At 43.5% G+C, this 15,695-nt stretch overlaps 1 protein-coding gene across 1 annotated transcript in view; it reads right to left on the bottom strand.

The window, feature by feature from the left end:
- The window catches only part of LOC140453945 (dynein axonemal heavy chain 8-like), a 1,117,430-nt gene that overhangs the window by 714,506 nt on the left and 387,229 nt on the right, over positions 1-15,695 (bottom strand). Inside the window, exons 24-25 of the mRNA XM_072548819.1 lie at positions 14,644-14,744; positions 7,147-7,231 (exon numbers count right to left, since the gene is read on the bottom strand). Coding sequence (XP_072404920.1) covers positions 7,147-7,231; positions 14,644-14,744 — 186 coding nt within the window. The remainder of the gene's footprint in view (positions 1-7,146; positions 7,232-14,643; positions 14,745-15,695) is intronic.

Below are 15,695 nucleotides of genomic sequence, written 5' to 3'. Positions count from 1 at the left end.
AGACCCAATCCCCTACATTTTACCGTTGCTGAATGCAACTAATTTACGTATCCCTGAACACAATGGGCAATTTAGTATAGTGGATTGTGGGAGGAAATTGGAGCACCCGAGGAAACCCACTCAGACATAGTGAGAATGTGCAAACTCTGCTCAATCACCTGAGGCTAGAATCAAACCCAGGCTCCTGGCACCGTGAGGCAGCAGTGCTAACTACTGAGTCACCATGCCATATCCAGACGACTGCAGAACAAGGATGCAGAAGTTATGCTGAAGTTATACAAAACCCTGGCTAGATCCTACTTGGAGTACTGTGAGCAGATCTGGGCAACACACCTTAGAAAGGATACATTGGCCTTGGAGGGAGTAGAATGTAGTTTTGTCAGATTGATACTTGGGTTTCAAGGGTTATGAGGAGAGATTATATAAATTAGGCCTGTTTTCTCTTTAGAAGCTGAAGGGCGATCTGATTGAAGTCTTCAGTATATTAACAGGAAAATATAGGATACTTAAAGATAAACTGTTTTCACTGGATGGCAAGTCCAGACCCAGGGAAGCATAGTTTTAGAATTAGGGCTAGATCATTCAGGAGATATATTAGGAAGTCCTTCTACACACAAAGGGTGGTAGATGTTTGAAACTCTTCCACAGCAGCAGTGGAAGCTAGATCAGTTGCTAATTTTATATCTGAGATAGATAAAGTTTTGCTATACAAAGGTATGAAGGAATAAGGGCCCAAAGACAGGTGTGTGGAGTTAGGTTACAGATCAGCCATGATTTAATTGAATGGTGAAACAATTGCGAGGGCTGAATGGCCTACTCCTGTTCCTATATTCAAAGGAAAAAGAACAAAGAAAATTACAGCACAGGAACAGGCCCTTCGGCCCACCAAGCCTGCGCTGATCCAGATCCTCTAACTAAACCTCTCACCTATTTTCTAAGGACCTGTATCCCACTGGTCCCTGTCCATTCATGTATCTGTCTAGATACATCTTAAATGACGTTATCATGCCCACCTCTCCCACCTCCACTGGCAATTCATTCCAGGCACCCACCACCCTCTGTGTGATGAACTTTCCACACATATCTCCCTTAAACTTTTCCCCTCTCATCTTGAACTCATGACCCCTAATAATTGAGTCCACCGCTCTGGGAAAAAGCTTCTTGCTATCTACCCTTTCTGTACCTCTCATGAATTTGTAGACCTCAATCAGGTTCTCCCTCAACCTTCGTCTTTCTAAAGAAAACAATCCTAATCTTCTCAACCTCTCTTCATAGCTAGCTACCTCCATACCAGAGGCGAACCTCCTCTGCACCCTCTCCAAAGCATCCACATCCTTTTGGTAATGTGACGGCCAGAACTGTACACAAACGTGCCCGAACCAAAGTCCTATACAACTGTAACATGACTTGTCAACTTTTGTACTCAATACTCCATCCAATGAAGGAAAGCATGCTGTATGCCTTCTTAACCACTCTATCCACCTGCGTTGCTACCTTCAGGGTACAATGGACCTGGACACACAGATCTCTCTGTACATCAGTTTTCCCCAGGGCTTTTCCATTTAACATATAGTTCGCTCTTGAATTAGATCTTCCAAAATGCATCACCTCGCATTTGCCTGGATTGAACTCCATCTGCAATTTTTCCGCCCAACTCTCCAATTTATCTATATGTTGCTGCATTCTCTGACAGTCCCCTTCATTATCTGCTACTCCACCAATCTTTGTGTCATCTGCAAACTTGCTAATCAGACCACCTACACCTTCCTCCAGATCATTTATGTATATCACAAACAACAGTGGTCCCAGCACGGATTCCTGCGGGACACCACTGGTCACCTTTCTCCATTTTGAGAAACTCCCTACTCTCTGTCTCCTGTTGCCCAGTCATTTCTCTCTCCATCTAGCTCGTACACCCTGGACCCCACGTGACTTCACTTTCTCCATCAGCCTACAAGGGAAACTTTATCTAATGCCTTTCTAAAGTCCATGTATATGACATCCACAGCCTTTCCCTCATTAATCAACTTTGCCATGTCTTCAAAGAATTCTATTAAGTTGGCAAGATATGACCTTCCTTGCACAAAACCCATATTGCCAATCACTAAAAGTTCATTTTCTTCCAAATGTAAATAGGTCATATCCCTCAGTAGCTTCTCCAGCAGCTTCCCTACCACTGGCGCAGGCTCACAAGTCTATAATTACCTGGATTATGCTTGCTACCCTTCTTAAACAAGGGGACAACATTTGCAATTCTCTAGTCCTCCTGTGTTCAAGGGTGCCGCAAAGACATCTATTAAGGCCCCAACTATTCCCTCGCTCACTTCCCTCAGTAAGCTGGGATAGATCCCATCCATATGTGGGAACCTTTCCATCTTAATGTCTTTTAGAATACCCAACACCTTTCCCTCCTTTTGCCAACTTGATCTAGAGTAATCAAACATCTATCCCTAACCTCAACACCTGTCATGTCCCTCTCCTTGATGAATATCAATGCAAAGTACGCATTAAGAATCTCATCCATTTTCTCTTACTCCACACATAACTTTCCTCCTTTGTCCTTGAGTGGGCCAACCCTTTCTCTAGTTACCCTCTTGCTCCTTACATACAAATAAAAGGCTTTGGGATTTTCCTTAACCATGTTTGCTGAAGATATTTCATGACTCCTTTTAGGCCTCTTAATTCCTCACTGCAGATTGGTCCTAATTTCTTGATATTCGTCCAAAGCTTTGTCAGTTTTCAGTCACCTTGACCTTATGTATGCTTCCTTTTTCCTTTTAGCTAGTCTCACAATTTCATCCGTCATCCATGGTTCCCTAATCTTCCCATTTCTATCCCTCATTTTCACAGGGACACATCTATCCTGCACTCTAATCAATCTCTCTTTAAATGTCTCCCACATATCAAATGTGAATTTACTTTCAAACAGCTGCTCCCAATTCACATTCCTCAGTTTCTGCCAAAATTTGCTGTAGTTGGCGTTCTCTTAGGACCACTCTTCTTTTAGGACCACTCTCATCCTTGTCCATAAGTATTCTAAAATTTATCGAATTGTGATCACTATTCCAAAGTGATCCCCTACTGAAATTTCAACTACGTGACCAGGCTCATTCCCCAACACTATGTCCAGTATGGCCCCTTCCCCAGTTGGTTTATTTACATACTGCTCTATAAAATCCTCTGGATGCTCCTTAAAAATTCTGCTCCATCTAGACCTATAAGAATAAGTGAGTCCCAATCAATGTTGGGAAAATTAAAACCTCCTATCACCACCACCCTGTTGTTCCTATATCTTTCCATAATCTGTTTACATATTTGTACCTCTATCTCACATTCACTGTTCGGAGGTGTGTAGTACAGCCCCAAAATTGTTACTGCACCCTTCCTATTTTTGAGCTCTGCCCATATTGCCTCACTGCTCGAGTCTTCCATAATGCCCTCCTTCAGCACAGCTGTGATATGCTGTCTATCCAATAAAGCAACTCCTCCACACCTTTTATCTCCCTCTCTATTCTGCCTGAAGCATCTATGTCCTGGGATATTTAGTTGCCAATCATGCCCTTCCCTCAACAAAGTCTCAGTAATAGCAATAACATCATACTCACAGGTACTAATCCAAGCCCTAAGTTCATCTGCCTTACCTACTATACTTATAGTCATAGAGATGTACAGCATGGAAACAGACCCTTCAGTCCAACCCATCCACGCCAACCAGATATTCTTGCATTAAAACAAATGCACCTCATGCTACCTGTCCCTTTGCATTCATCATCTGCTACTTGGTCACTCTTCCCCTTAGTCACGCTGACTTCATTACTTAGTTCTCTCCATGCTTTAGTTACTACCTCCTTACTATCCACTAACCTTCTCATTTGGTTCCCATTCCCCTGCCATATTAGTTCAAAACTTCCCCAACAGCATTAGCAAAACCACTCCCTAGGACATTGGTTCCAGTCCAGCCCAGGTATAGATGATCCAATTTGTAATAGTCCCACCTCCCCCAGAGCCAGTCCAAATGTCCCAAAAGTATGAAACCCTCCCTCCTGCACCATCTCTCAAGCCACGCATTCATGCTGCCTATTCTTTCATTTCTATTCTGACTAGCACATGGTACTGGTAGCAATCTTGAGATTACTATCTCTTGAGGACCTCGTTTTTAAATTGGCTCCTAACTCCCTAAATTCTGCTTGTAGGACCTCATCCTGTTTTTCACCTGTGACATTGGTGCCTATGTACCCCATGACAGCTAGCTGTTCGCTGTCCCCCTTTAGAATGTTCCATAGTCGATCTGAGTTATCCCCGACCCTGCACCTGGGAAACAACATACCATTCGGGAGTCTCATTTTTGACCACAGAACCGCCTATCTACTCCCTTTACAATTAACTCCCTTATGACTATAGACCTTCCACTCTGTCTCCTGCCCTTTTGTAAGCAAAGCCAGGCACGGTGCCATGTACCTGGCTACTGCTGCCTTCCCCTGGTGAGCCATCTCCCCAACTGTATCCAAAATGGTACACCTGTTTTGGAGGGAGATGACTTCAGGGGACACCTGCACTGCCTTCTTGTGCTATCTCTGCCTTTTGGTCACCCACTTCCTTTCTCCCTCAGCAATCCTCATCTGCGGTGTGACCAATTCACTAAATGTGCTATCCATGACCTCCTCAGCATTGTGGATGCTCCAAAGTGAGTCCAACCACAGCTCCAAAACCGACATGCGGTCTAACAAGAGCTGCAACTGAACACACTTCCTGCATGTGAAGGAGTCAGGGACATCAGCCGTGTCCCTGAGCTCCCACATTGAGCAAGAAGTGCATATCACGGGTCTGAGGTCTCCTGTCACTTTCACTCTTAAGCTTTAGTCCAACTATAGTATCAAATAATAGATAAGTAAAAGAAGAGAAAAGGAAAATTTTTGACTAATCACACGTTAAAAAAGAAATAGAAAATCCTTCCCTTATTAACACACTATAGTTTTTTTTTGGTTGGAGGAGAAGGGCAAATGGGAGACACGACATGTATAGTGTCTAGGGTTCAGCCACTGCCCAAATATATCAGTTCACTCACCTTCCCAGAGCACAATTTGACTGCTCCTACTCAGCTCCTCATTCTCACTGCTCCTGCTCCTGCTGAAAATGAAGGCCACTGACTCTCAAAGTAGGTCCTTTTAGGGGGAAACTTACCTTCCTGGCAGACAAGGTCCTCACTCTCACTGCTCCCGCTGCTCCTGAAAATAGAGACTTCGGTACCTATCCTTATAGAGTGCAGAAGATCATTGACATTCTTGCATTAACTGATGGGCAGCCAGCCTCAAATAAAATCCTCCATTGACCTGTAATGCTATTTGGATCCAGATTGGCTGTGTATGTTGGTGTGCCATATATATGCTGATTGTCTAGGATGTAGACTGACCTAATCTCCACCATTGTAACCACAACAACTCCAGATCACCATTCATGAAGTGGAAGATGAGTTTGCTTTTCTTCAGGGTCATTTCTTTGGCGATTCGTAGGAAGTGAGGAGTCAAGATGCTGGAGATTAGAATCAAAGAGTGTGGAGATGGAAAAGCACAGCCAGTCAGGCAGCATCCAAGGAGCAGGAGAATCGATATGTCAAACATAAGCCCTTCATCAGGAATGAGGCTTGTGGCCCAACGGGGCTGAGACATAAATGGTAGGAGGGTAAGCCTGGGGGGAAGGTAGCTGGGAATGTGATAGGTAGATGAAGGTGGGGGTGAAGGAGGGTGGAGTGGATTGGTTGGAAGGAAGATGGACAGGTAGGACAGTTCATGAGTGCAGTGCCAAGTTGGAGAGTTGGATCTAGGATAAGGTAGGGGGCAGGGAAATGAAGAAACTGGTGAAATCCACATTGATCTCCTGTGGTTAGAGGCTCCCAAGGCGGAAGATGTGGTGTTCTTCCTCTAGACATTGGGCGGTTCAGGTTTGGAGGTAGAGGAGGTTCAGGACTTTCATGTCCTTGGCAGTGTGGGAAGGGGAGTTGAACTGTTCGGCCAAAGGGCGGTGAGGTTGTTTAGTTTGTGTTTCCCAGAGATGTTCTCTGAAACATTCTGCAAGTTGGCATCCTGTCTCCCCAATGTAGAGGAGGCCACATCAGGAGCAGGGGACACATTCAATGTCGTCTGTGAAAGTACAGGTAAATCTCCGTCGGATGTGGAAAGATCCTTTGGGGCCTTGGATGGAGGGAAGGGGGGAGGTGTGGGTGCAGGATTATGGTGGCAGGGGACGATGACGAGAGTGGAGAGTTGGTTGGTTGGGGGCGTGGAACTAACAAGGGAGTTACGGAGGGAAAGGTCTCTCCAGAATGCAGATAGGGGTGGGGAGGAAATATCTGAATTCTGGAGAAAGCATTACCTCTGCGACTCCCTTGTTAGGTCCACGCCCTCCACTGACCCACCTTCCACTCCCAGCACCTTCCCTTGCAAGCACAAGAGGTGCAAAACCTGCTCCCACAACTCGTCTTTACTTCTGTCCAAGGCCCCAAAGAATCTTTCCACATCCAACAGAGATTTACCTGTGCTTCCACACACGTCACCTATCACATCCATTGCTCTCGATGTGGTCGCCTCTACATTGGGGTGATAGGATGCCAAATTGCGGAACGTTTCAGAGAACATCTTTGGGACACATGAACCAAATAGACCCACCGCCCTGTGGCCAAACACTTTAACTCCTCTCCCACTCCTCCAAGGGACATAGAAAATATAGAATGTATGGAAATAGTTGGTGACAGATTCCTGAAGAAGGGCTGATGCCCGAAATGTCGATTCTCCTGTTCCTTGGATGCTGCCTGACCTGCTGTGCTTTTCCGACAACACACTCTCGACTCTAATCTCTAGCATCTGCAGTCCTCACTTTCTCCTCAGAATAGGGACAGTGTGGTCTAAGTGAGCAGCCGCTCAATAGTGCAGTCCTGAACCCTCACATTCAAACCTCATGGCAGCTAAAACCATTGAGAACTGATTAACTAAATGTTGTGTCCATGGTGGCAGCAGAAACTAGCTCTGACCTCTTCACTGAGGCAATGGATTTGTTGCAAAATGTCAAAATTAACCAGAATAGATTTAGAATACATTTTATTATTCTCTTAAAATATTCTACAAGTCCAAATAGATTATAATAGTAACATACCACATTTGGAATTGCCAAGCGCACTTCAGCCTTCATAAAAGGAGCAAACTCTTCAACATTGTTTGAATAACCATAAAGTCCTCTTCTGCCTGCTGTGCTAAATCAAACAATATACATATATGTAAAATACATATTCAAGACTAAGATGATATGATATGATGTAGAAATAGAAATTGCTGGAAAAACTAAGCAGGTCTGGTAGTATCTTTGGAGAGAAATCAAAGTTAACGTTTTGAATCCAGTGAAGCCTTTTCAGAAGAAGTGTGTTCAGACACTGCACTTTCATATTTGAAACCAGAGCAATCGAGAGACCAAACAGAAGTCGAAAAAGACCAATGGGATTAATCAGCATGTACAATAGAAGTGGATAAATCTGCAGGCCCAGAGGAGGTTACAGGCATTATATCTTTAATTTTCAGATTTTCTTTGGCCACAGGAAAGGTCTAAAGGGCTACAGGGTAGCTACGTGATACTTCAAGAGGTGTGGTGACGATAAACCAGAAAATTGCAAGCCAGTGAACCTAACATTGAGAAACTATTGGAAAAACATTATGAGGGTCAGTTTTAATCTCTGCTTGATGAGGCATGGGTTAACCAAGGATAGTCAGCATAACCTTTCTGGTGGAGATCATTTCTATCAAATTAATTTGAGATTTTCAAGGCGGGTGACTTGATGTGTAGATAAGAGTAGTGCAGTGGATGTAGTTGACATGGTCTTCGTAAGGCTTTTAACACAGTTTTGCATGGGATACTGGTCAAAAGATAAAAGTCCATGGGATCCAGGGCAATTTAGAAAATTGGATCTAAAATTGGCTTTATAGCAGTAGGCTGAAGGTGATAATCAAAGGTTGTGTTTGCGACTGGAAGCCTGTATTCAGTATTGTCTGCAGAGTTTGGTGCTAGGTGTCGTGCTGTTTATAGTGTATATTAATAATCAAGACAGGAATATGGAGGGTATGATCAGCAAGTCTACAGAAGACATGAAAGCTAATGGTGTGGTAAATAGTGAGGAGGGAAGCCTTAGACCAAAGAATGATATAGAAGGGCTGGTCAAATGGTCTGAATGGAGGCAAATAGAATTTCATCCTGAGGAATATGAGGGGATGGATTTTGGAAGGACTAACAAGGCAAGTGAGTACACAATGAATAGGAGAACCTTGGGATGTTCAGAAGAACAGAAGACCTTAGTGTGCATGTCCATTGATCCTTGAGGGTAGCAGTGTTTAAGAAGGCATATGGGATACTTTCCTTTATTCGTCAATGCTAAAACTTTGAATGTAAAAACAGGAAGGTTATGATGGAACTGCATAAAACATTAGTTAGACCACAGGTGAAGTATTGTGTGCAGTTTTAGTTGCCGCATTACATGACGGATGTGATTGCACCGATGAGGATGCAGAGATTCATGAGGGTGTTTCCTGGGTTTGAGAAATTCAACTATGAAGTGGCACTTGATAGGCTGAGGTTATTTTCCACAGAGCAGAAAAGGCTGACTGGAGGCCTGGTTGAAATCTATAAAATTATAAGAGGCATAGATAGTGTAGACATCAAGAAACATTCCCCTTAAAAGAGGGATAATAATCAAGGGTATAGATTTAAGGTAATGGGCAAGAGTTTAGAGGAGAGTTGAAGAAATTTCTTTGCACCTAGAAGGTGGTAGGTATCTGGAACTCACTGCCTGAATGATTGGTAAAGGGGGAGTGCTCACAACAATTAAAAAGTGTTGAGGTGAATATTAGAAAAGGCTACTGGCCAAGTGTGAAAGAGGTAAAAACAATGACTGCAGATGCTGGAAACCAGATTCTGGATTAGTGGTGCTGGAAGAGCACAGCAGTTCAGGCAGCATCCAAGGAACAGCGAAATCGACGTTTCGGGCAAAAACCCTTCATCAGGAATAAAGGCAGAGAGCCTGAAGCGTGGAGAGATAAGCTAGAGGAGGGTGGGGGTAGGGAGAAAGTAGCATCGAGTACAATAGGTGAGTGGGGGAGGAGATGAAGGTGATAGGTCGGGGGGAGAGGGTGGAGTGGATAGGTGGAAAAGGAGATAGGCAGGTAGGACAAGTCCGGACAAGTGATGGGGACAGTGCTGAGCTGGAAATTTGGAACTAGGGTGAGGTGGGGAAAGGGGAAATGAGGAAACTGTTGAAGTTCACATTGATACCCTGGGATTGAAGTGTTCCGAGGTGGAAGATGAGGCGTTCTTCCTCCAGGCATCTGGTGGTGAGGGAGTGGTGGTGAAGGAGGCCCAGGACCTCCATGTCCTCGGCAGAGTGGGAGGGGGAGTTGAAATGTTGGGCCACGGGGCAGTGTGGTTGATTGATCCGGGTGTCCCGGAGATGTTCCCTAAAGCGCTCTGCTAGGAGCCGCCCAGTCTCCCCACTGTAGAGCAGACCGCATCGGGAGCAATGGATACAATAAATGATGGATGTGCAGGTAAAACTTTGCTTGTTGTGGAAGGCTCCTTTAGGGCGTTGGATAGAGGTGAGGGAGGAGGTGTGGGCGCAGGTTTTACAGTTCCTGCGGTGGCAGGGGAAGGTGCCAGGATGGGAGGGTGGGTTGTAGCGGGACGTGGACCTGACCAGGCAGTCACGGAGGGAACGGTCTTTGCAGAAGGCGGAAAGGGGTGGGGAGGGAAATATATCCCTGGTGGTCGGGTCTTTTTGGAGGTGGCGGAAATGTCGGCGGATGATTTGGTTTATGCGAAGGTTGGTCGGGTGGAAGGTGAGCACCAGGGGCGTTCTGTCCTTGTTACGGTTGGAGGGGTGAGGTCTGAGGGCAGAGGTGTGGGATGTGGACGAGATGCGTTGCAGGGCATCTTTAACCACGTGGGAAGGGAAATTGTGGCCTCTAAAGAAGGAGGCCATCTGGTGTGTTCTGTGGTGGAACTGGTCCTCCTGGGAGCAGATACGGCGGAGGCGGAGGAATTGGGAATGTGGGATGGCATTTTTGCAAGAGGGAGGGTGGGAAGAGGTGTAATCCAGGTAGCTGTGGGAGTCGGTGGGCTTGTAAAAAATGTCAGTGCCAAGTTGGTCGTCAGTAATGGAGATGGAGAGGTCCAGGAAGGGGAGGGAGGTATCAGAGATGGTCCAGGTAAATTTAAGGTCAGGGAGGAATGTGTTGGTGAAGTTGATGAATTGCTCAACCTCCTTGTGGGAGCACAAGGTGGCACCAATGCAGTCATCAATGTAGTGGAGAAAGAGGTGGGGAGTGGTGCCAGTGAAATTACAGAAGATCGACTGTTCTACATAGCCAACAAAGAGACAGGCATAGCTGGTGCCCATATGTATGCCCATGGCTTCCCCTTTGGTCTGGAGGAAGTGGGAGGATTTGAAGGAGAAATTGTTAAGGGTGAGGACCAGTTCAGCCAAACGAATGAGAGTGTCAGTGGACGGGTACTGTTGGGGATGTCTGGAGAGGAAAAAAACGGAGGACCTGGTTATGGCGGATGGAGGTGTAGAGGGATTGGATATCCATGGTGAGAGTCCAGCATGGTTATATGCTTGATGATTAGTACAGACATGAAGAGCCAAAGGCTCACTTTGTATGTTGTAAAACTCTGTCATGATACCATCTATGACTTTACTCAAAGGTTTGTAAATATTTGGAATTCCTTATTTTAGAGGGTGTGAAATATCAGTTGTTAAGTTTGATAGAACAGACATCAATAGATTATTAGTTATGCATGGCATCAAGGAATATGGGGATAGCATGGGAATATGGCATTGAGTTAGATGAATGGCCAAGATCTAAACTGGCAGATGAGGCTCAAGGGGATGAATAGCCAGCTCCAGCTCCTAAAGACCAATATAGTAACAAAAATAGACTCCTATTTAAACAAAACAAAATGAAAAACTTTGGATGCTGGAAATATGAAACAAAAATTGAAATTGCTGGAGAAACTCAGCAGGTCTGGCAACATCTGTGGAGAGAAAGCATAGTTAGCATTTTGGGTCCAGTGATCCTTCTCTAGAATTGAATTTTTGTGCAAATGACCTTGACTCTCCAGTTGCCTGCCATTTCAACATACCACCAACATTTCTGGCCAACACTTCTGTCTCAGGCTTGGAAAATGCTCCAGTGAAGCTCAGCACAAGCTGGAAGAACAACATTTTCCACCTGGGGACCCTGCAGCCTTCAGTACTCAATATCAAGCATCTTCTGAAATGTCGTTACCTCACCACTACACACCAGGCCTCATCATCACACAGGCTGTTATCACAACCAACCCATTGTCAGCTACTAATGGCCCCTTTAGCAGGTATTGATTTTTCCAGGCGAACCACTACCCTTTCCTTTGTCTGTCTAACTGCTGTGTCCTCTCTCTGGGTGCCATCTCCACCTTCCCCCATCCCATCTTCAGCAAATGTTTCCTAGTTACAGTCAGTTCCAAATAAGGGTCACTGGACCTGAAATATTAACTCTGCTTTCTCTGCACAGATTCTGCCAGACTGACTGAGTTTATCCAGCAATTTATGTTTTTGTTTTAGACTCCTACCTAATGCCTCACTTGGAAAGACTGATTGATCACGTTGGCAATGTCAGATTTCTGACTAAAATATTTTTGTGAAAGGAAAATTTGTAGTTCATTTAACACCTTGAACTAAAGAGATGTCAGGCTTTGTCACACCAAATGATCTTTTCCAATGCTCAATGATGTCATTCAGACCAAAACGTGCCCTGCCACATTTCAGACACTAATACAGAGACAGTTGTATCCTGATAATTAGGACCAGTGGACAACATGAATCCATTTTCATATCCTGAAATCTTCCTTTCAATGAGGGTTGACATCAACAATACAATTCAGCATTGTCTCCTGAGTGCTTGTATCTAGTGTGGCCAGTACAATTTGTGACTCCTCAATACTGAAGCACTCTGTGTACTGCAAATCTCCAACAAAATCTAGTCTTGGGTTGAGAAAGAAGCTTGTGCCATTGAAGTGCCAGACAATCATCTTCTCCAACAGGAATGATTCAAACCATCACATCTTAATATTCAATGGGTTCAATTACCATTGCTGAATCCCACACTATCGCAATTCTGGGGATCCCATTGACCAGAAACCAAATTAGATGAGATACATAAATACTATGGCTATAATAGCAGGTCAGAGACTAGGAATCCTACTGCGATTAACACAGCTCCTGACTCCCCTCGGCCTATCCACCATCTACAAGACACAAATCAGGAGTGTGATGGAATACTCCCCACTTGTCTGGATGAGCGTAGCTCCAACAACACTCCAGAAGCTTAATTCCATCCTGAATAAAGCTGACCACTTGACTGGGACTCTATCCACTACCTTCACCATTCATTGTATTCACCAGTGTCACACAGTAGCAGCAATATGTACCATTTCTATAATGTAGAAATTTACAAGACTCCTCAGACAGCATCTAACAAACCTATGATTTCTGCCAAAGAGAAGATAAAGAACAGCAGATACATGGGAACATTGCCATCTGCAAGTTCCCATCGAAGCCACTCACTTCCTGATTTGAAAATGTACTGCTATGCCTTCAGTGTCACTGGGTCAAAGCTCCTCCCTAATAGCACTGCCACTGACAGCCACAATATGAGCTGCAGTCAACAGACAACTCTCCAGTGCCTTCTCAAAGTTCATAAGTTCATAAGATATAGGAGTAGATTTAGGCCATTCAGCCCATTCAATCATGGCTGATATGCTCCTCACCCATATTTTCCTGCCATATCCCTTCAACCTATTACCAACTTAAAATCTGTCTAACTCCTCCTTAAATTTACTCACTGTCCCAGCATCCATCGCATTTTGGGGTAGCGAATTCCAGATTCAAAACCCTTTGGGAGAAGTAGTTTCTCCTCAACTCTGTTTTAAAATTGCTACACCTTATCCTGAGATTATGACCTCTCATCCTAGAATGCTCCACGATGGGAAGCATTTGCTCCACTTCTATTTTATCCACACATCTTATCATCTTCAATATCCCAATTTGATCTGCCTTCATTCTTCTAAATTCCAGAGAGTTGAACTGGCCTGAACTGTTCAATCTCTCTTCATACAACAAACCCCTCATCCTTGGGATCAATCTAGTGAACCTCCTCTGAACTGCCTCCAATGCCACTACATATTTCCTCAAACAAGGGGTCCAAACTTGTACACATTCCTCCAGGCGCGGTCTCATCTATACCTTGTATGGTTGCAACATTACTTCCTTACCTTAATATTCTATTCCTGTAGCTATAAAAGCCAACATTTCATTCCCTTTCTTTATTATCTGCTGTACGTGCATGCTAGTTTTCTATGACTCACGAATGAGGACACCCAGATCCCTCTGCATTGGAGCACCCCAAAGTCTATCTCCATTAACATAACAGGTCGTTTTCCCATTTTTCCAACCAAAATGCATAAGCTCATACTTATCCACATTAAACTCATCTGCCACATTTTGGCCACTCTCCTAACCTATTTATACCAATTGGTAAGGTTCTTATTTCCATCCTGCCTATTACCATCCTGCCTCTTTTTCTGTCGTCATCAAATTTGGCTATAGAGCCTTCTATCCCTGTATACAAGTCCAAGGACAATTAGAGACGGGCAATAAATGCTGGCTCCGCCAGCAACATCCACATCCCATGAATATATAGGCCAATTTTACTAATGAAGGAATGAAATTAGCAAGTGAACTGGAAATAGTTACCTGAAGGTACATCAATGCCAGAGTTGTGGGAGGCATCCAAAGAGGAGATTCAAGTGGCTCAGAGGTAATTTGTTCTCAAAAGTGAAAAATGTGCAACAGCCAAATGTGGAAACACCTAGCTATCAAGGAGCTTACAATGTAGTATAAGCCAATGTAAGATATGCTATAGAAAGCCCACAGGATTATAGGAAGTGAATGGATACAAAGGACTTTAGGAAAGCAAAGTGAGGGTATGAAACAATATTGGCAAAATAAATCACAGCGAACTCAAAATGTTAGGAGCAAAAGGATACGAAAGAAAAAGTAGGGTCCACAAAAAACCAAAAATATAACATGCGTAGATATGGAAAATGTTTGTATAGTTCTAAATAAATAATTTGCATCTATTTTCACAAAAGAGGTGGCCAATGCAGAATATTGTGGCTCTGAAGGAGGAGTGTGAATTATTGGATGTGATAACTGCGAGAGTAGAGAAAGTATTAGCGGTTCTACATTTAGACAATCCCTTGGACTTATCACTTTTTCTGGCATCCTAACAAGATGCTTGTTTTGACCCCATGCAATCTTTAACTTTTTTTTGTTAGCCACAGCGGATTCACGTTTCCCATTAGTCATTTGTACCCGAAGGAAATTTTGATATGTTGTAGAGACTGTAGCACTTCTTTATATTACTGGCCACTGCCTGTCAGCCACTAAATATTTTGGACAACTTATTGAATCCACTTAGACAAGTGTAATTTTGGAAAAATGCATGTTATAGAATTATTACCACATCTAAAAAGATAGAGTTTAGAAATAGAAATTCAGTAAAAAAAACTTACTTGAAAACTCTTCGTTTGAAAATTTCCAGTGACAGATGTGTAGATTTCACTAAAGCATCTAGCAATTGATGGCTAAAATATGCATAAAGTTCCTTAATATCCTGGAAAACACAAATAGGTAAAGAAGATAAAAACAATTTTAAAAATAAATAACTAGTTCCTGATTATCTATTCACTACATTGTCATTGACAAATATTAATATATTAATAGAATTTTGCAGTTTCAAAAGGGAACATTCAAACCCTTGCACATATCTTACTCTGAGAATAATTCATTTGTGCTTTCACCCTCTATCCAATACACATTATGAATTTTGAGTTTGGATATTTACAGGAAATGAGTATTTCCAGGAGAGCAGCTGGAAAGCTGGAGCTTGCTAAATTCAACAGCCAAATGCTATTAGGATATTTTAACTCTATTCCTCACACAACAGCTGACCAGATATAAAGACAAAGACAGGCTATCCAGCGGAAAAGTCTGAAATAAAAGGCCACAGCCAGAGACAGCTGAAGAATATCCTCAACACTCAGAAAAGGTCAGTTTCAGAAGATACACAACTCGGAGATGCAAGGAGGATCTGTCCGGTTGGCAGATTAAAGAGAGTATTACAGATTTGAAGACAGAAAAGGAATATGTGAATAGGAGTATGCCATCAGGTTATCGAGTCTGCTCTACTGTTCAATTAAATCATGGTTCATTGCCTCCCTCAACAACACTTTCCTGCATTAGCTCCACATCCCTTAGACCAAAACCTCTGGATGTCGAGGACAACTCAGGACTGGACAAAGAAGAAGAGCCGGGCTTTTGGCAAGTCTAAAGGGAGCAATTCAACTGTGGCCCTAAAAGAATACAGGAAATGGAGGATGGAACTTAAGAAAGCAATTAGAAGAGCAAAAAGGGACATGAAAAAGGACTTTTGAATATGATTAGGGAGAATCCTAAGGCATTTTATAAATACATTAAAAAGAAGAGGTTAACCAGGGAAAGATTTGGGCCCATTGGGACCAAAGGGGAATCCTGCGAGTGAAGCTGCAGGATATTGGAAAGATGT

Source organism: Chiloscyllium punctatum, chromosome 3 (genome assembly GCF_047496795.1).
Source record: "Chiloscyllium punctatum isolate Juve2018m chromosome 3, sChiPun1.3, whole genome shotgun sequence".
Classification (NCBI taxonomy): domain Eukaryota; kingdom Metazoa; phylum Chordata; class Chondrichthyes; order Orectolobiformes; family Hemiscylliidae; genus Chiloscyllium; species Chiloscyllium punctatum.
This window is presented reverse-complemented; position numbering and strand designations above follow the sequence as displayed.